The sequence below is a fragment of the Ambystoma mexicanum genome, chromosome 13 (assembly GCF_040938575.1).
Source record: "Ambystoma mexicanum isolate Mex_15411 chromosome 13, UKY_AmexF1_1, whole genome shotgun sequence".
Classification (NCBI taxonomy): domain Eukaryota; kingdom Metazoa; phylum Chordata; class Amphibia; order Caudata; family Ambystomatidae; genus Ambystoma; species Ambystoma mexicanum.
Window position 1 is genome coordinate 437,869,305 of NC_090938.1, and position 24,685 is coordinate 437,893,989.

Consider the following 24,685-nt stretch of genomic DNA (forward strand, 5'->3'; position numbering starts at 1 on the left):
TATAACAAAGGCGTCGATTCTGACATCTAGAAATATGATCTCCAAATCTCAAGCACAGAATGCAACATTGATGGGTATTTGGGCATATAAGAATTACCAATGAATATTGGTAATAACAGTCTCCTGGATTCCACACAGGGGATCGGCTGTCAGCACACACTAACAATAATAGCCACATGAGAACAGTAGGACACATCCAATTCCACCAGATTTTCCGTCCTGATGAAGGCCAGCAACTTACCAGCCCCATTGAGTAGCCTACATCATTCTGTTAATTTTTGTCTATACTCATGAATTCATATGTTGTTTCTCAATGTGGTTTAATGCAACAATGTCAATGTGATTTTTTTCAATCTGTTTGAATATAACAATGTTCATGTGATTGTTCTTTGATAATTAATTTGTGTGTAAAATTAGAACTGTGTGCTTGCTTTGACTAGCCCCGTTTTGAGAAAGGCCATAGTGGGGTGAAACATATGTCGACAAAAGGGCACAGCATTCGAAAACAAAAAAATAAACACTAATCCATATACTACAAGCTCTGGCACACTTATTGAGTACTTCCTTTGTTTGTCAGTTAACTCTCTAGGGTGTGGATGAACCCTGGGAACTCAAATAGGTTGCGACAAGGCAATCTCTTGTTAAAGTTCGAAATTTCAAAGGTTTTGAGACCTTACTTATATATCTCTGGTAGCGCAGGGCGACAGCCCTTTTACCCAGTGGGTCAATCCTGCACTTCAATTCCAGTTTCTACTGTATTTAGGCATGGCCAAGAGAATTGAAAGGAGATGGTTGAGTCGGCAGGATGAGGAGGGAACCATTCACAAATTAGACACCATGGCCCTCATTACGACCCTGGCGGTAAGGAACGGCCATTACGGGCAGGGCGCAATTAACGTGTCCGTGCTGGCCAGAGACCGTTAAAAGCGGCACATTACGACTTCTCGGGCACAAGCATTGCGCCATGCCGGTAATGTAATCACTGCCATGCCACTAAAGGCCGTAAAATCCCACTTACCGGCATCGTATGCCGTGCAAATAGCACCTCCGCCACCCTAGCCATCGATATTACCGGTCAACGCTAATAGCGGGAACCGCTATTAGCGGCGACCGCAAATAAGCGGATCCCGAAGTTGCGTCACCGCACAGAAACGGGAAAGAGCACGGCGGCCATCTTTAAAAACACAATCCATTGCCATCCTCTTCAACCAGTGGACACCTGATCCCCACAACCTCCACAAACCTTCTCCAACACCCATTCCACATCATAATGCCTAAGTTTTGAAAAAGACCGGAGATCGGCTGCGGCAGGTGTGCTTTTCTAGGGAGGAGTTAAATATGTTGTCTGAAACCCTACAAGAGCATGCCGATGTAGTCTTTTCAACTGAGATGACCAGACCGGCACTGATGAGAAAGAAGGCCATATGGGCCATGGTAGCCCAGAGGGTCAGTGCAGTCGGCACAACACCCCGCAATGCCAGACAATGCAGAAAAAGGTTGGGCGATCTACGTCTCCGCATCAGGAGTATACTGGCGGCCAATAGGAATGTGGGCATGGCGACTGGCGGAGGAGCTGAGTCGCCCATCAAACTACAGCCGTGGGAGGAGATATGTGCCGAACCATAGGCACAGAGAGCATAGAGGGGGTCGGAGATATGGAGAGAGGAGCCCCAACATCAGGCGACTCAGGTAGGTGCCTTAAATCCAGCTATGAAAAACTCAACACAATGAAGTCCAGATGTTTGTGAAGTGCAATGATGCCTAACAGAGTCCACACGACACATTAGCACAAGACTGCCTACAGGCAGTGCTGACCTCCACCTTGTACACATGCATTATACACACCCTTTCTGTAGCCACCCACATGCCTCCATGCTTCTACCACCTAAGAGGGAGACAACCTGTATGTCACTGCCTCCAATGTACACCAACTAGTAATCAAAATGAATGCAGCCATCACAATTCCTGCTCAATGTCCACAGACCCATCACTAACCCTTTCCCTCCTTTGGTCCACCACAGGCTCTCATTCGGACAGTGCCGATGAGGACACAGGCACTACACCTGCCAAGAAGCCCAGGCCCGAAGACCCAAAACACTGTCCCTCCACCTCTGGTGCAAAAAGCAAACCCCCACAGCAGCCAAAATCCCACAGCACATCACAGGCCACAGCACTGATGTGCAGCAAGTCAAGCAGTATGGCACCACCGACTACAAGCATCCGCCCAGTGGTGTCTACTGAAGGCACTGGGTCCACAGGAAGCAGCACCATTGGTGAGACTGCCGCCACCGCAGCTAGCTCAGACAATGATGAAGGGGATGTCGATGTTGTTGTGGCTTCCCCAACTGGCCCCCTGCATTCCCCCTACCTGCCCCCGTGCAGGCAGCATGACAATGGCATACAGAAGCAATCTCCTGAAAAATTCCTGGCCGGCCACTCCATGCCCAGTGGCAGATGTGCAGGAGGGGAGCAGCACAATGGACACACCAGAGCCATCATCAACAGGCCACAAAACCTGTTATCACAGGTAACAACAGCTAAGCTCCTTCTTGACACAGCATGTTGAAGAATGCGCCAGCGCAAGGGGGAAATCCGCGAACGTGCTGAAACTGTAAAGGCTGCCATAGAGTCCACCTCTAAAGACACTTGTGCTGTACTGGCCGCGGTGTGGCACGTACTTTCTGAGCTTGTCCAGACAATGAGGGACATGCGTCCCTGTGAGCAGCCCAGTTCCTCCTCGGCTGCCAGTTCTACCCGAACCAGCCCCATCCGCAGAGCGGGCAGGAACCTGCGGTGTACAGACAGGGGTGCACCGGGTGCCGGGAGGGGGGGGTGCCAATAGAGGCGGCCACGTCGACCGATGCCACATGATGCACTTGAGCACAGACATCCACACCATGTTATGGGGAGCTGAGGGGGAAGAGGGGAGTGGGTGTGTTGGGGAGTGGAGGGGGGAGGGGAGAGTGGGTGTGTTCACTTATATTTACTATTTCAATACACATTTTGGTTATGCACGAATCACTTGTGTGGACATTCCTCATTGCGTACGTGTGTTTAATTGGTGAACAGCGTATAGTGTGCATGTCCCAGATACAACCAGTGCTCCAAGTGCCATCTCCATGTGACACCCCCCATACTTGTGTGCTAGTAGATTATTTTGATCAGAGTCCGACGCATGTCACGTCCCTCCTGTGCATCGCGTACTTCCTGAGGTGCTGTACCATCCCCACCCTCCTCTTCTTCGTCAGGTGGTTGCTGTTCTGCGTCAGGGGCACATTCCGTCTGATGCACATATTGTTTAGCATCACACCATGACAATCTTTGCCACCTTCTCATGGCGGTACAGGAGTGACCCTCCAGCAGTGTTCCCTCTAAGCTGTGCGCATGTGCGCTTGCCCAGCTTCCTTTTGGGTGCTGCTCAGAAGATTTTTAGCAGCGCACACAGACAATTTTCACCTATTAAGAAAACATTTAATAAGGCACAAGTCACAGCAATTACTTGAAATGTTCTTTCTCTTAAAATAAGCAACTAGTCTTAATATTCTGCTCATTTGCATTACACTACTATGCAAGAGTCACTGTAAACACCCAAAATCCCTAAAGGCAAAATACACACATAAGAGGTTAAAAACTAATATGAAAAACTGGCTCCATGGACAGAGGAATCTAACCAAGATATTCCTGTACACATTGACCTGATAATGTTCCACCCATGACTCCTAAGCTTGATTCTACCACTTTTTTACCATATGACTAACTTCTGCCCCAGAACACATTAAGATGGTACCGGACAACCTTGACTCTTCCTCTCTTGGCTCTGCGAAAGATTAGGAGATGTGTACGTACATCCACTTGTTTTATGTTGTTGTAATATGAATAATATGAATAACATGAATAACATTCACATGCCAGAATTTCTATTACTCATTGTGCATTACAAAAAGCGTCAACCATACAATACACTCTAACTACCTGCTCTAATATCGGATACTGACTGTAGGTAAGCAGGCTACCTGGATGTATAACCTTATCCCATACTTCCTCTTCTTTGTGCATATGTCACGCAAGTGTTTTGAAGCGGCCCCCTTGCAAGTTAACACATTATAAAACTCATATGAATTTGCCCTGTAAGGATTTTGAGAAGACAAATGTGCTGCTCGTCGTCTCCTACTGTTGCATTACTAACATTACCCTATATGTGGAGAACAACATTGCAATATAATTTACTTATGGGTATGGACTATGCCTGGGATGGCTTGTCCATAGTATCAGGGCACTGGATATTCAGACACGGGAATGCTTTCCACACAATCTGCCTTGTTTCCAAGTGTTCAGAGTTCCTTTGGGCATAGACCTTCACACATTCTATGGTAACTCACTGCTATACAAAAACGGTTTCATGAAGCACTGTGTAATCCTACACAATGATATAAGGGTGGAGTATGTTGAAAACAATCTTGTATGCGCTGCAAAAGAATTGCGTACATGCAGAGTCATGACATTCTTAAAATGCACATAATATGTTGAAGCATTAAATATGCCTTGCTTGCAAAGTATTGTGGGTCTGCAAATATCCCAGTGAGTGTTTACTGCTACAATCCCTCACCTTTTACAGTGCTCTATCAACTAGTATTGGCGGCTAGCACGGGGGCTGGGGAAGGGTATGGGTGGAAGAGCATCACTCCTTGCGGGTGATGAACAAAGCAGCACATTTCAAAAACCAAATCAGAGGTTTCGGCAGTACACTGAAGGAAATGTGTTGCTTGTTTGCTGAAGGATAGGACATTCTAGTACCCGTCTAGACAAAAGCTCCTTCTTTTTCTTTCTATGATCAGTGGCTGAGGGCTTTTCAATATAACCATGTGCCCTGTGTGTATCGTCTCTAGCATCCCCCTGCATCTTATTTAACTGATAAAGAATTACAGAATAGGGATCCATAGTTATAGAAGAAGGCACTCAATCAGTTGTATCTCTGATGAATTGATGCTATTAACTTAAAAGGCATATATATTTGACTTTTTTCAGCAGGGCTCCATAATAAACCTCAGTAAGGCACTTATTTAATTTTATCTAGGCTGTGGTGTGGAAGGATGTGCAAAACTATAGACTTTATTATGTGCCCTGTCATTTACCTTCCTACGTCAGGGGTATAAGCAGGTATCTAATCAGATTTTGCTCCCTACTTTGAATCAAACGATTTTTCAGAAAAAGTAATTTGCTTTGCCAATAGGTATACTGCTTGATAAAAGATGTTCTTCCCCTTAGAATTCCGGTTGAGATCAGGCGGTAATATTATTAGAGGTCCTTCCTATGCCACTGTTCTACTGGTCACTAATTCGAAAAAAGATCAGTGGAATGTTGTGGGTCGAAGCAACATTTTCATGGTTTCTCGTTTTTGTTGGGCACATTTTGTTTTTTAGGGAGCAAAAATGGATGGTGTATATGTCTCTTAGCTGTAAGGCTGGTTTTATCAATACCCAGAGGACACGTAATGTGGATAGTAAGCAAGGGCACAGGAATGTTTTATCATATTCTGAGGTGCAGTTATTCTGATGCAATAATCATCCGTACACACTTTATTAGAAGCATGTTCTCCTGGCCCTTGAATTACTTCATTAAAGTGGCACTTGAACTCCTATCAGTATGTTTTTTGTCACATTGCTTTTAATTGCCATTAATTCATTGGCAAATGTATTCTGTCAATTTCTTGACAGCCACATATATTTGTGTTTTGTAGTACTTATTAGTTATTTTCCAGTGGCATAAAACATTTGCAAGGTACTGTGGCAGATGTTGAAGACTTGGACTGGTTGATGAGTTTTCTGTTTAATCACATATGACATTTTATTTTAGCCTTTGTGTTTGGGAAACGTATTGCAAGATTTGTCAAGAATTTCAGTGGCTGGGAAGAGGAAATTCCTTTCCAAACTCTCTTCTGCGACAGTAGCTCACTAAATACGCATGGTCACAAAGTGGCTTACCTCATTAGTCAGTTGCGCACATGGAAAATAATGTGCGCACAACAGCAAACCAGTTGCGCACATAGAGAAAAATATTAAGAGGGAACATTGCCCACCAGACCTGCTGAGGCTGCGATACCGTGCCTTCCAGAGGGCAAATGTCTGCTCAAAACCCACACGGATTCGTGTATGGCCACGATTATAGTCCTCCTCTAGCCTGTTCTGTGGGTTCCGGACTGGGGTAAGGAGACACCGCTTCAAAGGATAGCCTGCATCACCTGCATGTGGGCAACAATGTATGTGTAAGTTAACTCATCATGTTTAACCTTACTGAGTGAGACCATGGCATGCATTTGTTTCTTCATCTCAAGCCCATTTCCATGCATGGATGGAGTCACACGATGTGAGTGCTATGTGTATTCCTCATACGGACTGTTTTGCATGCCATCGACTAGTGTGCGCTGGGGGGGTCCAGTTACTTGTGAGTGCACATGCACTGTGTTAGTCCACGCCGGTTATTTCTGTGATCTTGCAGATGTCCACTAATTTGTATGCTTTCATCCTGGCAATGGTGATGTCAGCCTCATGATGCTATCACTACGCACAACAAATGGTGTCATGCAATGTAGTTGGGCATCTGTGTCAGTGTAGTGGTGTATTTTTGTATTTGACCCTCATGTGACTCCTGTATGCGCAGTGATGGGGACTGGCCTTTCAGTTCATGGTGTTTTGTGGTGTGTATTGGCTATAGTCGTTGCTTGTAGCTGCATTTTGTTGAGGGAGATGCGGTCCGATTTCATACAGTGCACATGCAGAGGTCTGTGGGATGGTTGGTACAATGCTTCATTCGCATGGTAGGGCTGCTTACATATTACATTATGTGGTCAGGTGTCAAGTCCAGTCTGGGCTGCTTTTGGGGTATGAGCTTGCTCCATTTACTTTGGCACCCGCAGCTAGGTGAAGTATGCATCTCTCCCCCCCCCCCATCTCCGCCAGGTGAAGTAGGCATGTATGCCTCAATCACCTACCCACATCACATTTCCATGAGCCTAACATGCAACTCACCGAGTAGCCAGGATCTCTGCCCTGCATGTCGCTCCATGTAGCGTTGAATCGTGAAGTTCCGCAGGACCATTGAATCATGGGTTGATCTGGGGAATAGGGCACAACATTGTGTGATGATGTAGTTCGAGTCACATACCATTTGCATGTTGATTGAGTGGTATAGCTACAGTTGCGGTAAGCTACCTCCATGGCATGTGGAACCACAAATTCAACATGGGTGCAGTCAATGGCGCCAATGCAACCAGATATGCCGGCCAGTGAATGGAAACCAACTTTGGTGTTTGAGATCTCCTGGGCAGACCGTGGTAAGGAAATGTGTTTGTCTGTGTGCTTGAGGAGGGAATCAGGCACTTGGTTCAGCGTAAGTGAGGGTAATGGTTGTGAAATGCCATGCAGTTGCCCGACTGTGTTGGTAGGTGCCTGCGGCCAGGGAGCACAGACACTACCTTCAGTAGGGTTGGGATGGCGGTGCATGTTTCAACGAGGCCGACTACGTCGTCATGTATCATTTCCACAATGGTGGTGATGGTGTCCCGGTCCAGGGGGGACAGGGTGTGGATCTGGTCAGCGTTTAGGTTGAATGGACTGGCACAGATGCGTGGAATTGGGGGTGCCTGCGTGGTGGCACTGGCTGTACTGGTGGGGCATGCTGGCCCTGCCTTGCCCTCCTTCTCCTGCGTCTCCTCTGTGCTGCCTGTTGTTGTACTTCTTGTAGTTGTTGTGGCACTTCCACTGCAATCAGGTGCTGCTGTCCCAGCATTGCTAGTGGTGTTGTGGAGTGTAACTGTGTGTGGGAAGGGGGTGGGATGTGCTCCTTTTGTGCTTGCCAGTCTGTATTGACTCCACCTGTGCTTATTGTGTGCACCTTGTAAGAGGATTCAATTCAACACTACAGCTAAGTCAACGCCTAGTCTATAATACTGAATGAAAACCCTTATTGATATATCTTTATGTCCAGTTCATGCGTTCTGGATGACTACCCCTATATAACACCCCTCTCTCAGAATCCCCCTGACCCCACTGAGCCAAGAAGTAGTTCTGTTTTGCAAGTTAAAAGGTTTATTTGAGAAGTAAAGCAATATATATCTATCACACTTTTTAATAATTAATAATTGAATATCACACTTAATCTGATTAGATAAAGATTAACAACGGAGAATCTGGCACTAGCACACTTCTTTATAATCACTAATGAGTGGTTATAGGATGGATAAGATAGCAACAATACTTTTATGGTTTCCAATGGATGCAATGTGGAATGAAATGCAGTACAGAAAATAACTTGATAGGATTTCAGCAAAAGACAATGTAATCACTTTCTTGGACAATTCACCCCCCCCCCCCTTTTATGCAATGCAAGGAAATGGAAGGAAGGCACACAGTTCTCAGAAATGCAATCAAATGTGATTCAGTTCACCCCAGCAACTTAGACTACAGAAGTTGAAAACACAGGCCCAAATGCTTTTAAATGTGCTGGAAATGAAGAAAAAAATATGCCAAAATGCTTTTAATTCCCTCTAGGAGGTTCAGGGTGAGTGAAATCAAGTCAATATTAGTCCAGGCTCACTTTAGCAAGTATCTAGGAGTAACTAGCAGGTTAAACGAATTTCTGGCAAATGGAAGGCAAGCAGCAGCAGATTCTTACACGTGAAGAAATTTGCAAATCGCGGTAAAATGTCAAATCGCGGCTAAATTTGCGAATGCGCCGAGCGCGATTACAGAGGAACTACAAGGACTATCACTATCGTTTTGGGGTCCTAGGACAGCCCAGGATCTCAGCTTCCAGATGAAAGTTACTGCAAGTCTCTAGCACAAACGGTCACGGAGATATGAGCGATTAAATAAAGGTCGTTTTTCAGATTTGAAATTTTAAAGTTCAAAAAGACAAGTGCAGTTTGCAACTAGAAAATGACAAGTGACAGCTTTACAAATGACAGGTGACAGTTAGGAGGCAGTTCTACTTAGATAAAAAATAGCTTGGATTATATTATTTTAACTAAGAGATTGGTTCTGCACAGTTTTCTAGGTACTCACACTATATTCTTGAGTTAAATGGGCCTTGCCACGGATCTGGTCAGGTTTTAGACTGGACTCTGGTCTCTGCACTTCACAGTGATCTGGGTCAGCTCTCTCTGGTTCTGCTAACAGTGGTCTGGATCAGCTCTGCTCTGCTGGTCTGGTCTAGGTTTCTGGTTCTGGATATTTGATAGATTTGAAGTCTCTATGTCTGCTCTCTGAAGGTTGAGGGAGGTAAAGTATGGATTTTCCGGCAGAGCTTCCAGCTGCAAATGGATTTGAAGGTCCCTATCTGTCCTGTCTGTCTGCTTTTATGTGTTTTCAAAATGGGTGTGTGTGCAGCATCACTAGACCCTACCCCTCTCCACTTATCATTGGCCAAGCTTTCATTTCTCCCCTGATTGGGGGAGCTAAGTTGTGTCAGAGTGATGTCATTTTACAGCCTGCAGAAAGTCCACTCCTCCTGTTAACTTGCACACAAATCTAGATTTGAACCAAATACATATTTGCAGAGGTACATATTGTTTTAAAATCATATGCACCCATCATGCATTACAGGAGGTATACCCTGTCCAAACTCTGCTCTTCCTGAGAGCTTGCATTCAGAAATGGCAATATTTTGCACTTTTTAACTGGTTTGCAATACCGGACATTAACCCAAATTTACACACATGTGCGCAAGGAGTATGGACATTAGTTGATGAAGTGTCAGATTTTTCACATGCACACATTTTGAGTAATATCCTCTTTTCCGCTAAAACTCCCCTGAACATACCACCGGTTCTAAAAACCTCTTAAAATGTGGGCAGAAAAATCACAAGAATTATGGTATCATTTATAAAATTTTCACATGTCCGCTCTAGGAGTTATTCATCTTTTTAGAGTTATGTTCTGGCCCCAAAGGGGTGTGGTTTCCCCCAGCACAAGGTTGAATTTCTGGTTTTTCCAGTTCTGCCAAGCCAGCTTGCTCTCACAGGCAGTGCCCCTCCCCTTTACTTCCAGGAGGAAGCTCCATTTACGACTGCCGCCAATAAAACATTTGCCTGAGTCAGGACAGGGCTTTGTTCAGAGCTCCTGTATTCTGTGGGGGCTCCCCTTAATTCAATTATCAGAGAGATGGCATATCCTTAGTGTGGCCAGCAAAAGGCAGATAGGCCTGGGAACACAGCTGTGACTCAAGTTTCACTCCTGATGGGGGTGGCTGGTGGGCAGAATTCAGTTCCTTAAGCCAGGTTTCAGATAAAATGTCACTTTTTGTTCCCCAGTTTAAGTCAAGACAATTTTTTACATATGCAGCTAGAATGCTGATTCTAAGTTCAAAACTATGACATTTAAACAATTGCAACCTATGTGACACTCAGAAATAGGTCACTCATTTCTTTTAAACATTTAGATTTTTAGTGTCTTTCAGTCCAAATTTACTTAAACTGCTGAAATCCACAGCTCAGCCAGTCTTGTTATAAACCTTCAAGTCACTTCAGAATATAACTTTACATTGGATCCACCTCTCAGTAAGTCTTTCTTTGGCATGTTTTGGGTTAATTTATTCAGTTTTCTACAAAAAAGTAAAATCTGGTGGTTTTAAAACGCCGGCTTTCTGATAGTGGTGAGTACTGGTACTGCACCCCTTTTTGGGATTTAGGAAAATGAATTCTCCACAGTTATGGGTTTGCTTTTGGCAATCAGCATTGCCATTCCCAATGGTTTCAGACTACTGTGTGGGTAGTCCAATGGTGGTTTTAGGCAGTGTCCTTCTGTGCCCATAACATCGGCAAAAATGAGTGGCAGCCTATTCTTCATGCATTTCCCTGTGCATTTTCTGGGAAGCTCTGGCCATCATGATGTTTTCCATGTCAGTACTGCACAGTTTTGAGGTAGGGCTTGGATGCGTGGATAAAAACATCCCACAAGCCCCCCTCTTGCGATGGCCATTCTATTTCACTAATGGGACTCGCAAGACCTGGGATGTTTCCTCATCTTCTTCCAATAGATGGCACAGTTCAGCATCTTTTTCTCCATCCGGTCGGATCGATCGGTTCTCCTCGCCGGTCCTGATGGGAATATTGGGAGGTACTCTGGGCCCGTCGCGTCTCTGCTCCCGGTCTCCGGATCTTCCTCCTTGTCCCGTCTCCAGGTTTTCCTTCTCCTAGGACGACAAAGGAAGAGCGGCAATACCTATCCATAGACATTTTTCCCCCACCGTTGAGATAGTGGGGCAGCATATACATTTCACAATAACCTAACATTACATTCTTATTTTAAAAAAGAAAGGATAACTAAGAGACAGTTTCATGCAAATCACAATATTTTAGAGACTAGATGTGGTATGTTTTATGATTGGAACTGAATTAGTCTGAGACAGTACCCGCTAGGATTCCAGAGGATTCCTCCAGTTGTTGCAGAGTGTGCCTGGGATGGCAACATTTCAACTGGTTTATGTGGACCCACTTGTCTTCCCCCGCTGCCAAAGGACCTTTGGGGATGTGGATTTTGTAGGCCACAGGGGAGATTTTGTCTATAATCTCAAAGGGTCCCTTCCATGTAGGCAAAAATTTCCGCTGTTTTGCCTGGTTTCTTTGGAAGTTGTATAGATAGACCCGGTCCCCCACCTGATATTCCTTCCTGGAAGTTTTCAGGTCATAATGGGTCTTCATGCTATCAGCTGATCTTTCTAGATTCCGCTGAGCATAAGCAAAAGCATGTTGAAGGTGTTTCCTTAAATTCTCCACATACTCGTGAGTTGTGGAGGCATTTATTAGGGTCTGCTCTTGGGTCCTATAGAGCAAATGCTGCGGAAGCACCATCTTGCGCCCAGTCATCAACTCAAATGGTGACATTTTGGTTGCAGATGAAGGGGTAGATCTGATGGCCATTAGGACCAGAGGTAATCGGATATCCCAACTTGGCCCAGAATCTGCCACAAACTTTTTTTAAATGCTCACAATTGTCCGGTTGTAGCGTTTCACTGCCCCAGAAGAAGCTGGCCTGTAAGCAATGTGTAGCTTTCTCTTGACCCCCAGTATCTCCCACATCTGTCATTACTTCACTGGTGAAGTGGCTACCTCTGTCTGACTCAATCCTTTGAGGTAGACCAAAACGGGAAAAGATGTGGTTAATCATCAGGGCAGCTGCCGTTTCTGCCTTGCAGTTTGGGGCTGGGAGACATTCCACCCACTTGGTAAACAAGCATGTCACAGTCAACATGTACTTATTCCCCCTAGCAGAGCGAATCACAGGGCCTACAAAGTCGATTTGTAAATCTGACCATGGCAGTGTCATCCCCCGCTTTTGGAGAGGCGCGCGGTGCGTGAGGGATGATGGCTGAAATTGTGCACACACAAGGCACCCCTTCAAGTATTGGTCGAGGTCCTGCCCCATGTGTGGCCAGTATGCAACCTCTCTTAAGATTTCCAATGTTGTGTGAAACCCCCTATGACCGGCGGTGGCCGCATCATGGGCGTGACTTAACATCAGGCTTCGGAATGAGGTAGGAACCACCCACTGATCGTGGCCAGCTTTGGATTTCCTTACCAGCAAACTGTCTTGGATTCGGAACATTTTTGGACATTTCATCAACACCCTTAGGTCCTCTTTCCCAGTGTAATCGGTATCCGTCAGGGGAAAGTTCTCAGGGTCCTCAATGTGTTGGTAAAATTTACCAATTATTGGATCCCCCTTCTGAGCGGTAATCAAATCAGCATCAGGGGTCTCCTTACTCCATTGTGCAATTGGAAGGTCGTTGTGAGCATTTGTCTGGGACCTAGTAATAGCAGTGACCTGGATTTCCCCCAACAGGGACTCAATCTCAATTAGACCCCCTTGGATGGCCCCGGTTTTGGCCAGCTGATCAGCTAAGTCATTTCCAGTTTTGTCTGGTCCCTCTACTTTGGAATGACCCTTGATCTTCTTCCAATAGATGGTCATTCCTTTCGAGGTGACCAGATCATCAATGTTTTGGATCAACTTCCCATGTTTCAAGGGTTTGTTGTTAGCACATAACATGCCTCTGGTTTTCCAATTAACCAGGTGCTCCACGAACCGGTTCCGTACATAATCCGAATCTGTGATTATGACCAGTTCGTGGAGTTGATGCTGGACAGCAGTGAGGATGGCTTGATGCACAGCCATCAATTCTGCCACCTGACTACTTCGGGGACCAATTTTGTATCCAGCGGAGGGTTCTGGGGACTCATTCACCCATGCATTCCCTACGCCGGCCACCAGTTCTTTCTCCCCGTTGTTGTCAACATGATAAGAGCATCCATCCACATAGACAGTGGGCATTCCCTCACACTTGTCCTCTTCAAAGACTTTGTGTGGGGAATTAAGGTATGCCTCCATGTTGTCCTTTATTTTTAGACTTTCGTCCTCGAGACAGTTTTCTCTGGCACAATCATGCAAGTCAGCCAGACCTTGCGCGAGGGGACTCTTCTTGTTTTGGCCATATCTGACCTCCACAGGAAAGCCTTGCATTGACAGAATCCAGGAAGTAATTCGGGAATTACTCACATTTCCGGCCCGGATTCTGTCACTTTGGAGATATTGCAGAGGCTGGTGTGGAGTCTCCACTATGATGTGTTCCCCCTGGATAAACGGGCGGTAATTCTTCAATGCCCACACCGTTGCCAGGAGTGCCTTCTCACAATCGTTGAATTTTTCCTCCACAGAGGATAAAGTTTTGCTCGCATAGGAGATTACTTTATTGACCTTGTCATGCTTTTGGTATAATACTGCCGTCAAGCATGTATTAGAGAACCCCGTCTCCAGGAAGAACTCCTTGTTTCTGACAGGGTAAGCTAGGCAGGGCGCTTGTGAGAGGCTTCTTTTGAGTTGTCTTACTGCCTCGGCTTGTTCTGGACCCCATTCCCACTTGACCCCCCCCCTTCAGGAGATGAATCAGGGGTCTGGTGATCTCTGCGTAGCCCTCAATGAACTTTCTGCTGTAATTAGTCAGTCCAAGGAGGCTCCTTAGTTCCCGCAGAGTTGTGGGGTCTTTCAGTTTCTGAAGTGCTTCCACTTTCTTTTCCTGGGGACAGAGACCCTGAGGAGTAATCTCATGCCCCAAGAAATTAACACGGGTTCTACACCACTGTGCTTTCTGAAAGGAAAGTTTTGCTCCGGCGGCCCTCAACTGGGTCAGAACATAACGGATCTCCGCTATGTGTTCCTCCACAGATGAACTTTTGATGAGGACATCATCTACATAAGCCAGGTTACCCCTCGCACCCAGGTCGGGCATGGCCTTATGTAGGAAAATATTGAACTCATTACCGGAGTTAAGGTATCCGAAGGGAGTCCGGGTCCATGTGTACTGCTGGCCCCCAAAGGTAAAAGCCAGCTTGTATTGGTCCTCCCTACTGACAGGCACAGTCCAGTATCCATTGGTCAGGTCTATTGCAGTGAATACCTGTGACCCCTGGATCTGGGCCAGCCCTTGGTCAATGTAGGGCAGAGGCCATCAGGAAGTATGGACCCGTTTGTTGAGCTCCCTGAGGTCGGCACAGAGTCTCCACTGGCCGTTTGGCTTCAATATTCCCAGCACCGGATTATTGAAGGTGCTGTGGACTGGACGGATTATTCCCCGGGACTCAAGGTTCTTAATTATTTCAGTAAGGGACTCCATTGATGCGAGAGGCAAGCGATATTGCTTCACAAACACAGGAGTCATGCCAGGGTCCGTGGGGATTGTTGTTGTGTGGATGTCGGTGCGACCACAGTCATATGAGTCTACCGCAAAGAGATCTTGGAAATCCAAGAAAACTTGTTTCAACTTTTGCTTTTGTTCCAGAGTCACACAGGCATCAGCTAGGTTGACTCTCTCTTCCACCATCTGCCTGAAGCCTGGAAAGACTTCTGGTTTGGCTATCTCCGCGGCCTCCTCCAGCGGGGTGGAGAAGTCCCTGGTCAGAGTGCTGATTTGGACCGGAGGCTTCAGGTGGGAAAGGCAGCCCTCATGGACCTGGAAAATCACCTCATCCCTCCTGAAGTCACAAGTCACATCTTCCTTACCATAGGGGCAGGAAGTGTACACCAGGAAGTTCCCCCCATGCCGGGTAAAAATCCTGTCTGGTGTTGTTTTGTCATCACTGTCACTGTCAAAACAGTCCTTGGGGATTGGTCCTAACAGTTCATTTACTAAGTCGATGGAAAAATGTCGGTCATCAACCGCCATTCCAATAATGGTGCCTGCGGCTAGAGTAATACTCTTTAAGTCGCTGTTATCCACCTCTATTAGAATGGTGTCATGTTCTATGTTGACTAATGGAGTTGGGTTTACCCCCAACCCTTGCTGTTGGAGAGAAGCATTTAGATGTATGTAAGCATCAGGGTTTGTCAACTCTTGTCCTCTTTTAACTTTCACTTCCAGGGAGAATTGTCGGGTCCTTTCTGGGATGGTGACTTCCTCTTTAACCTGAATTTCAACTGCATAAGGTAGCAATTGAGCTGACCTAAATGCTTTTTCTGGATCATCAAAGCCCATGAGATTATCCGCTAATCGGGACCAAGCTTTGAAGTTTATTAGGTCCAAACTAATGGCAAAGCGATTGAGAATGTCACTGCCTAAGTAAAAGGCGGCAGTGACGTCTCGCACGACCCAATTATGGACTATGCTCTTGTTGCCAATGGCGATTTTGAGCATACACCTGCTTGGCAGGAGATGTTTGGAATTAGGCGCTTCCAGGTCCATTTCCCATTTGTCTATCAGTTTGAATGTGGGAATGGCTGGATCTTTTTGGAGTTGGCGGAACATGGCTTCGCTGATGAAGCTCTTACCGTTGTTCACACACACTCGAGCGAGAACAGAGTCCTTCCCATCATTTAACTGAACAGGGATGAACAACTGCTCTCCAATTTGCTGAATATCAGCCAGGCTCTGAGCTGATTTCACATCTTCCTGGACTATAGGAGTTTCTGATTGTGGATTAGTATAGAATCTCAGAGTGTTTCCTTCCAGCGTGGAGTACCACTTTAGACTGGAAGGAAGGTTGATTTTCAGAAATAGAGAGGACCCCCCATCACCAGTCTGTTGTCCTACTGCTATTACTGTCACGTCTGGAATTTGGCTATTCTGGAAGTGAAATTCTACTTGGTCAGATTTTTGTTCAACCATGTGGCAGGTGCCGTTTAAACTAACATGGTTGACACTCTGTTTTAATTTTATTGGTCGGCTAGTCTGGGTCCAGAGGACCTTGTTTACACAATCTATTAGGGGTGACAACCTTCTCAGGAGGTCATTCCCTAGTAAACAAGGGGTGCCCTCTGGAGTCACAACTATGACCGGGTGTTTCAACTTGTGCCGCCCAATTTTAATGTCCAAATCTGCCGCCCCCTCGACAGGAATTTCCTTCCCGTCAAAGTTCTGCAGTTGTCCAGGAAGAGAGGTGAGAGGAATTTGGTAATTCTCTCCCCTTCCTGCATTCAGTTCGTCAAAGGCCCTTCTGGACAGAAGGGTAGCTTGAGATCCAGTGTCCACCAGTGCCAAAATTGTACCCTGCCCCTGTACTTGTACCGGGGCATAGTATCTTCCCTCCTTCTCCTCAAGGGGGCACAGATAATGCACATTTTTGGACAACTGGTGGGCTAACTTTCTAGTTGTGGACATCGCAATTGAAGACATTTGGGCAGAATTCTGTGGAGAGCCTTGGGAATCTGAAAGAAAAATTTGGCAACTGGAGATCAGAGCCATTGTGGGTTCCCCTGGCTCTGGTTCTGGGCCGCCCCCCCCCCCTTTTTGGAGGCAGTCACCAGGATGGGTTTGAACCAGGGGATTTTCTTGCTGTTGGTTCTGGGACGAGATGGTGGGCGGCGGTAGCTCAGTCTCCACCTCTCCGCAGTCTGGATTTGCATCCCTAGGGACCCATTTTTCTTTGGGAGGAGTTCCCCCCTCTTTGAAGAAGATCCTTTTCCCAGGATCCTCTGAGGATCCCGCTCCCTCAAATTGGAAGATCTGTACCTCCTCCTCAAACTGAGTCTGTTTGGGTCTTTTGTTTCTCCTACCCCCCCTCTGCTCCTTAGGAGGCAGACTTTCAGGGGCAAGAGATTTTGTTTCCGGTTCCTGGGTTTCCAGGGGCTGTTTACAAGTGAGGAAGGAAGCTTCCTCCAAGGCTTTACACCCCCCTTCCCTTTGTGCCTCCTCCCTGGGAACCGGTGAGTTATCGGGGTGCTGCCCCCGTCATTGTTCTGGAGCACCAGGTCCAGAGTTGTGTGCGTTTTGAGCCGGCACGCCCATCTGAGGGTTCTGCTGAGCCCTCAGTATGTGACCCAGATCCCGCGCCATGTTTTGAACCTGGCGCTCTAACTGGGAAACCCGCTCAGGCTGATACGGGGCCCTGTTTTCTCCCCTGGGCTGGTCCCGGGAAGGGTAGCTGTCCCTTCTCTGGTAATACCCCGGATTGGGAAGATTTGGGTACCCCTCCACCCTTGGCCTCCCCTCTCCCGGATTAGGTTGTCTGGGCTCAGGGAATTGGGGAAAGAAGGATGGATGATTTTGGGGTTGGAAATTGGGTGGATACCTGGGGAAAAAGTTCTGCCCAGGATTTGGAGAATTTCTGCCCTCCTGTGGGAAGTTGGGAGGGAAGTTCCCTGGGTTAGGTGCTTGGCTGGATCCCCCCCCTTGGGCTGGAGGAGTCCACACATAACCCAGGATGGGTCGATTTCCCTTGTAACGGGGACTTACATAATCAGGAGAGCGAGGGACCCCATTTGTGGGGCTGCCTCCCTGGCTCCCTGTCTGTGACTGGCCCGAGGACCTTCTGGGCTTAGCATTATTAGGTGCAGGTAGGTTTTTAGGCCCCCCCCCCCCATCTCCAAATCTAAAACGGGGGTGACCTTTACCTCTGCCACCTTGGCAGCAGCAGCAGCAGGGGGGCTGTTGACTTTGGGGTTTTTCTGGGCATTACTTTTGCTATCTACCGGTTTCTGCACCTCATAGATCCGGGTCGCCTGTTCAATGACCCAGTCTAAAGATCTTTTCTCGTGAAAATCCCTCACGAGCTGGGTCATTATGTATTTGGGCAAGGCATGGAAAAACGTATTAATAAATTCTCTGCTATCCGTGCGCACCCTTCTGGTGGTCTGCGCAAAGGCACGTTTCAGTTCTTGCACAAACTCTTGTGGGGCCTGATCCTCCCCACACTGCAAATTGTAGGCTGCCTTGCGAGCCTCTTGAGGATTTCTATGAATGGAAAAATGTTTCAAGATGGCCGCCTTATAGGTGGACCATCTTAAATGATTTTGGTCCTCCAGCCCCGCAAAGAAACTGGAGTATTCCGGGGAGAAGGTCCACTTTACATATTGAATACAGCTTTGGCTGTCCTTCAAATGAAAAGTCTCCATCATTTGCTCATAGAGCTCCAAGTGTTCCCAAACAGAATACTTGGCGTTCTTATGATAAGGCGTGATGACACTCCTGATCGCCTTAATCTGCTTTAAGGGGTCCTTAAGCAAGGCCCTTTTTGCCTTATTGGCCTTTTTGGTTCGGGTAACCCTGGTCCATTCATCTTCTGACTCAGAGGCACTGCTCCCAGAGGTTCCTGTCTGTTCTTCCAGGTTTTCCCGGATTCTGCGAGCCTGGGAATGGCTGGAAGAATGTGGGGACCTGGTCTCCTGTTTCCTGTGGTGCTCAGAGGAGTCCTCAGATCCCTCCTTGCTGCCAGGATTTGCTGGGTACCCCCCCCACTGACCTAACTGGGCAGAGGTTTTCAGGATGCCCTTAAGGGGCCTACTCTCCTGGGGTTCCCCACTGAACTGTACTGTACTTGGGTGCCCATACCCGGATGCCCACCCCTCCATTCCTGAGTGGTACTGGCCTATGAGCCCCATACTTTTAGCTGGATAGTAATCTGCCATCCCTGCCATCCAGGGGACATGGGGGTGGTAGAGTCCAGGGACTGGGAGAGATGAAGGCCCCTGGTGTTAGGGCTCCTGAGGTTATGGTCAGGAGTCTCTCTTTCCCAGCGGACCTCATCTCTATCCTCCCCTGCTCCCTGTTGCAATGCAAGAGCCTGCATTTGTGCTTTCAGTTCCTCAGTCAAGGCCTTACTAGACTATCAGTCTCTCCTGCATCGCTACCTGTTGTTGGAGCCTATCATTGTGTTGACAGAGGGCCTCATTTTCCCTCTGTGCTTCCTGGTTGGTCCTGGAGAACTGGGCCAGTCTTTGCTGCAGGAGGTTTACCTCCTGAGTCCCATCCCTACTGGCCTGCTCCTTTCTTGCCAGAGCATCTTCCACCCTTCTGGTGTGCTCTACCAAGTTCTGGTTTTCTTTTTGGAGGTCACCCAGCCCCTGGAGGGCCAGGTGATTTTCTTCAATTTCCTTTTTTAAGTGGCAGACTTCCTGGCCTAAAGTGTCTCTTTCCTGACTGAGAGCCTCATCTGTGCTGCCAGGTCGTCCCTCTGTCGTTGAAAGGCACCAGCTTTTTAGCGCTCCTCATCAAACTCTGCCTGGGTATCCAGGTCTTTCAGAATCAGTTTATTGCTCTCCTCTTTCTCTCTATCTAGCTGGCTTTGCAGGGTGACTACCTGCTCCGCGCATGCCCTGTTGAAATTGATCTGTTGCTCCAACTTTTTCTGGTTCTGCAGTAAGGAGTCCAAACTGTCTTGGTGCTCCTTCTGCAGGGCCAGAAATCTGGTATCCTGGTCTGTCTTTTCCTGTTGTAGGATGCCCATATCCTCTTTTATTTTAATGATATATTGCCTACTATCATTTTCTGACTCCTGGCTCCTCTGCAGCCTCTGCTCAGAAGAGGCCAGATCAGATCGGGCCTTCTCTACTGCCATCTGTTGCCTATTTGCCAGATCTTGGCTTTCAGTGCATTTATCCTGCATGTCTCCCATATATAGGTACAAGTATGCTGCTATCCTGGCAATCTTATTGTGTTCATCTTTGGCTTTAGGAGCCATATATAGTTCACTCAGGGCCACATGTAATGGACCCTGATCTCTCCATAGGTCTGACCCTGTTCCAGTGACCTGTCGCGTGATGGCCTGCAACCAGGCATTCTGGCCCTGTTCAGTCCATTCACCTCTCACAAATAGTTTATGTAAGAGGTGCTCTCTGGCTATTTTCATGTCTACTAAGGTCGTCATTCTAGAGATTGGTCTCTGTCCTGACTTACAGAAGTTTGTATTTTATTTTTGCAAAACAGACCTTTTCCTAAGAGCGTTCCTTTGAGGAGTGCTTTACAGCGTAACACAGCGTGGTGATCCAACCGGATATGTGTATCTGGTCAGCTGGCACGCTGTATTAATCTGCACAAATGGTAGATCTAACCCAAACGTCCGGCACGAGCCCCCAATTTGTAAGAGGATTCAATTCAACACTACAGCTAAGTCAACGCCTAGTCTATAATACTGAATGAAAACCCTTATTGATATATCTTTATGTCCAGTTCATGCGTTCTGGATGACTACCCCTATATAACACCCCTCTCTCAGAACCCCCCTGACCCCACTGAGCCAAGAAGTAGTTCTGTTTTGCAAGTTAAAAGGTTTATTTGAGAAGTAAAGCAATATATATCTATCACACTTTTTTAATAATTAATAATTGAATATCACACTTAATCTGATTAGATAAAGATTAACAACGGAGAATCTGGCACTAGCACACTTCTTTATAATCACTAATGAGTGGTTATAGGATGGATAAGATAGTAACAATACTTTTATGGTTTCCAATGGATGCAATGTGGAATGAAATGCAGTACAGAAAATAACTTGATAGGATTTCAGCAAAAGACAATGTAATCACTTTCTTGGACAATTCACCCCCCCCCCCTTTTATGCAATGCAAGGAAATGGAAGGAAGGCACACAGTTCTCAGAAATGCAATCAAATGTGATTCAGTTCACCCCAGCAACTTAGACTACAGAAGTTGAAAACACAGGCCCAAATGCTTTTAAATGTGCTGGAAATGAAGAAAAAAATATGCCAAAATGCTTTTAATTCCCTCTAGGAGGTTCAGGGTGAGTGAAATCAAGTCAATATTAGTCCAGGCTCACTTTAGCAAGTATCTAGGAGTAACTAGCAGGTTAAACGAATTTCTGGCAAATGGAAGGCAAGCAGCAGCAGATTCTTACACGAATGCGCCGAGCGCGATTACAGAGGAACTACAAGGACTATCACTATCGTTTTGGGGTCCTAGGACAGCCTAGGATCTCAGCTTCCAGATGAAAGTTACTGCAAGTCTCTAGCACAAACGGTCACGGAGATATGAGCGATTAAATAAAGGTCGTTTTTCAGATTTGAAATTTTAAAGTTCAAAAAGACAAGTGCAGTTTGCAACTAGAAAATGACAAGTGACAGTTAGGAGGCAGTTCTACTTAGATATAAATAGCTTGGATTATATTATTTTAACTAAGAGATTGGTTCTGCACAGTTTTCTAGGTACTCGCACTATATTCTTGAGTTAAATGGGCCTCGCCACGGATCTGGTCAGGTTTTAGACTGGACTCTGGTCTCTGCACTTCACAGTGATCTGGGTCAGCTCTCTCTGGTTCTGCTAACAGTGGTCTGGATCAGCTCTGCTCTGCTGGTCTGGTCTAGGTTTCTGGTTCTGGATATTTGATAGATTTGAAGTCTCTATGTCTGCTCTCTGAAGGTTGAGGGAGGTAAAGTATGGATTTTCCGGCAGAGCTTCCAGCTGCAAATGGATTTGAAGGTCCCTATCTGTCCTGTCTGTCTGCTTTTATGTGTTTTCAAAATGGGTGTGTGTGCAGCATCACTAGACCCTACCCCTCTCCACTTATCATTGGCCAAGCTTTCATTTCTCCCCTGATTGGGGGAGCTAAATTGTGTCAGAGTGATGTCATTTTACAGCCTGCAGAAAGTCCACTCCTCCTGTTAACTTGCACACAAATCTAGATTTGAACCAAATACATATTTGCAGAGGTACATATTGTTTTAAAATCATATGCCCCCATCATGCATTACAGGAGGAATACCCTGTTCAAACTCTGCTCTTCCTGAGAGCTTGCATTCAGAAATGGCAATATTTTGCACTTTTTAACTGGTTTGCAATACCGGACATTAACCCAAATTTACACACATGTGCGCAAGGAGTATGGACATTAGTTGATGAAGTGTCAGATTTTTCACATGCACACATTTTGAGTAATATCCTCTTTTCCGCTAAAACTCCCCTGAACATACCACCGGTTCTAAAAACCTCTTAAAATGTGGGCAGAAAAATCACAAGAATTATGGTATCATTTATAAAATTTTCACATGTCCGCTCTAGGAGTTATTCATCTTTTTAGAGTTATGTTCTGGCCCCAAAGGGGTGTGGTTTCCCCCAGCACAAGGTTGAATTTCTGGTTTTTCCAGTTCTGCCAAGCCAGCTTGCTCTCACAGGCAGTGCCCCTCCCCTTTACTTCCAGGAGGAAGCTCCATTTACGACTGCCGCCAATAAAACATTTGCCTGAGTCAGGACAGGGCTTTGTTCAGAGCTCCTGTATTCTGTGGGGGCTCCCCTTAATTCAATTATCAGAGAGATGGCATATCCTTAGTGTGGCCAGCAAAAGGCAGATAGGCCTGGGAACACAGCTGTGACTCAAGTTTCACTCCTGATGGGGGTGGCTGGTGGGCAGAATTCAGTTCCTTAAGCCAGGTTTCAGATAAAATGTCACTTTTTGTTCCCCAGTTTAAGTCAAGACAATTGTTTACATATGCAGCTAGAATGCTGATTCTAAGTTCAAAACTATGACATTTAAACAATTGCAACCTATGTGACACTCAGAAATAGGTCACTCATTTCTTTTAAACATTTAGATTTTTAGTGTCTTTCAGTCCAAATTTACTTAAACTGCTGAAATCCACAGCTCAGCCAGTCTTGTTATAAACCTTCAAGTCACTTCAGAATATAACTTTACATTGGATCCACCTCTCAGTAAGTCTTTCTTTGGCATGTTTTGGGTTCATTTATTCAGTTTTCTACAAAAAAGTAAAATCTGGTGGTTTTAAAACGCCGGCTTTCTGATAGTGGTGAGTACTGGTACTGCACCCCTTTTTGGGATTTAGGAAAATGAATTCTCCACAGTTATGGGTTTGCTTTTGGCAATCAGCATTGCCATTCCCAATGGTTTCAGACTACTGTGTGGGTAGTCCAATGGTGGTTTTAGGCAGTGTCCTTCTGTGCCCATAACATCGGCAAAAATGAGTGGCAGCCTATTCTTCATGCATTTCCCTGTGCATTTTCTGGGAAGCTCTGGCCATCATGATGTTTTCCATGTCAGTACTGCACAGTTTTGAGGTAGGGCTTGGATGCGTGGATAAAAACATCCCACAACCTGTTGCAGCTGGGAACACTGCACATGGCCATTTACAGTTGGTCCGCAATGGTATTAACGCCATGGCGGTAAGGTACTTTACGGCCTTCACAACGGCGTTATTTCCATGTCCGCGTGACTTGTGAAGTTCACACCTTAGCGCCATGGCGGTATTTCCGGCATAGGAGTCGCGTGCCCGCACCCTTAGTGCTTTTAACGGCACCGTTGATTACGTTGCCGTTCTTAGCGCTATCTCGGGTCATAATCGGCCCTAGTGGTAAGCGATGGCGGTAATCCTATACCGGCATCGTTTTTCACTTACCGCCAGGTAATGAGGGTCCATGTATGACGTGGCAGAAGGGGGACACATGGTTTCCAGAATATATGAACTGTTTCTGAGCAGTTTGGGAACAACAGAGCTGAAGTCACGTAGCAAATGAGAGGAAGACTTAGGGAGAAACCTCACAGACGCTGAATGATAGGGGGTACTGCTTTACACCAAAAAAGTATCAAGGAGCGCAAGATTTAAAGTCACCCAACTGTACGTCGCACAGAGCATACACAACTCCACATAGGTTGTCCGTCATAGTGGGACAGGGGGATCAAACCTGCACACCGGAAGGGGCGGATTTGATGCACATGTTTGAGGGTGCACAGTAATCCAGAAATCCTGGGGAGATATAGCAAAAAGGATGAAGCGAGGAGCCATACAAATGCAGGAGTGGCCGCCGGAGCACTGTCTGCTCGACCTGTTCCCTAGTGGAGGGAGGCAGGACACACATCTCACCAAGATGAAGGATTTGGTCTGTGTGTTGGTGAGATGTAGGATCGCCATGCCATGGAAATCGGCCGATGGCCCTAGAATGGAAGCCTGGTGGGCAGACCAAAGACGGTAGTCCTTGGCGAATTGTGGCACAGAGCACTACAGAGGGGAATGCATGAAAGGAGTGAGAGAATCACAGTATGGAACACTCTGATGCAGGAAATGTGGAAGGTTCAAGTTTGAAGAAAGGTCAATTACAGCAAAAAAGGAACAAAAGGGAGGGAGACAGCACACACTGGTTGGCAGGAAAATTGTGAGAAATTGCGAACTGATAGGTAATCAAAATGGGGAGGAATGTCGACATCGCTGGGATATGAATTGGTATGCGCTGACAATTTATCCTCTCTTCAACATCTTAGACTCCCTCGGCATAGCCTACATCAACTATGCTGATAACACACACATCCTGATCCCACTCTCAGCTAATAACACAGAGGACTCCAATACTCTCAACAACATGTATTCTACTATTCAGGCTTGGATGGCAGCAAATCACCTCTGCCTTAACAGCGACACAACAGAAATCCTAATTGTCGGCACACCCAATGCCCGCAAGTC

General features: G+C 46.4%; 1 protein-coding gene across 7 annotated transcripts in view; it reads right to left on the bottom strand.

Annotated features, from left to right (window-relative positions):
- Positions 1 to 24,685, bottom strand: part of RDM1 (RAD52 motif containing 1) — a 589,841-nt gene that overhangs the window by 317,048 nt on the left and 248,108 nt on the right. For 2 of the 7 annotated variants that reach the window (XM_069634051.1, XM_069634050.1), the window contains exon 6: positions 7,026 to 7,111. The exons of the other annotated variants lie outside the window; for them this stretch is intronic. In XM_069634051.1, the coding sequence (XP_069490152.1) occupies positions 7,026 to 7,111 (86 nt within the window). The remainder of the gene's footprint in view (positions 1 to 7,025; positions 7,112 to 24,685) is intronic. 7 annotated transcript variants of the gene reach the window in all.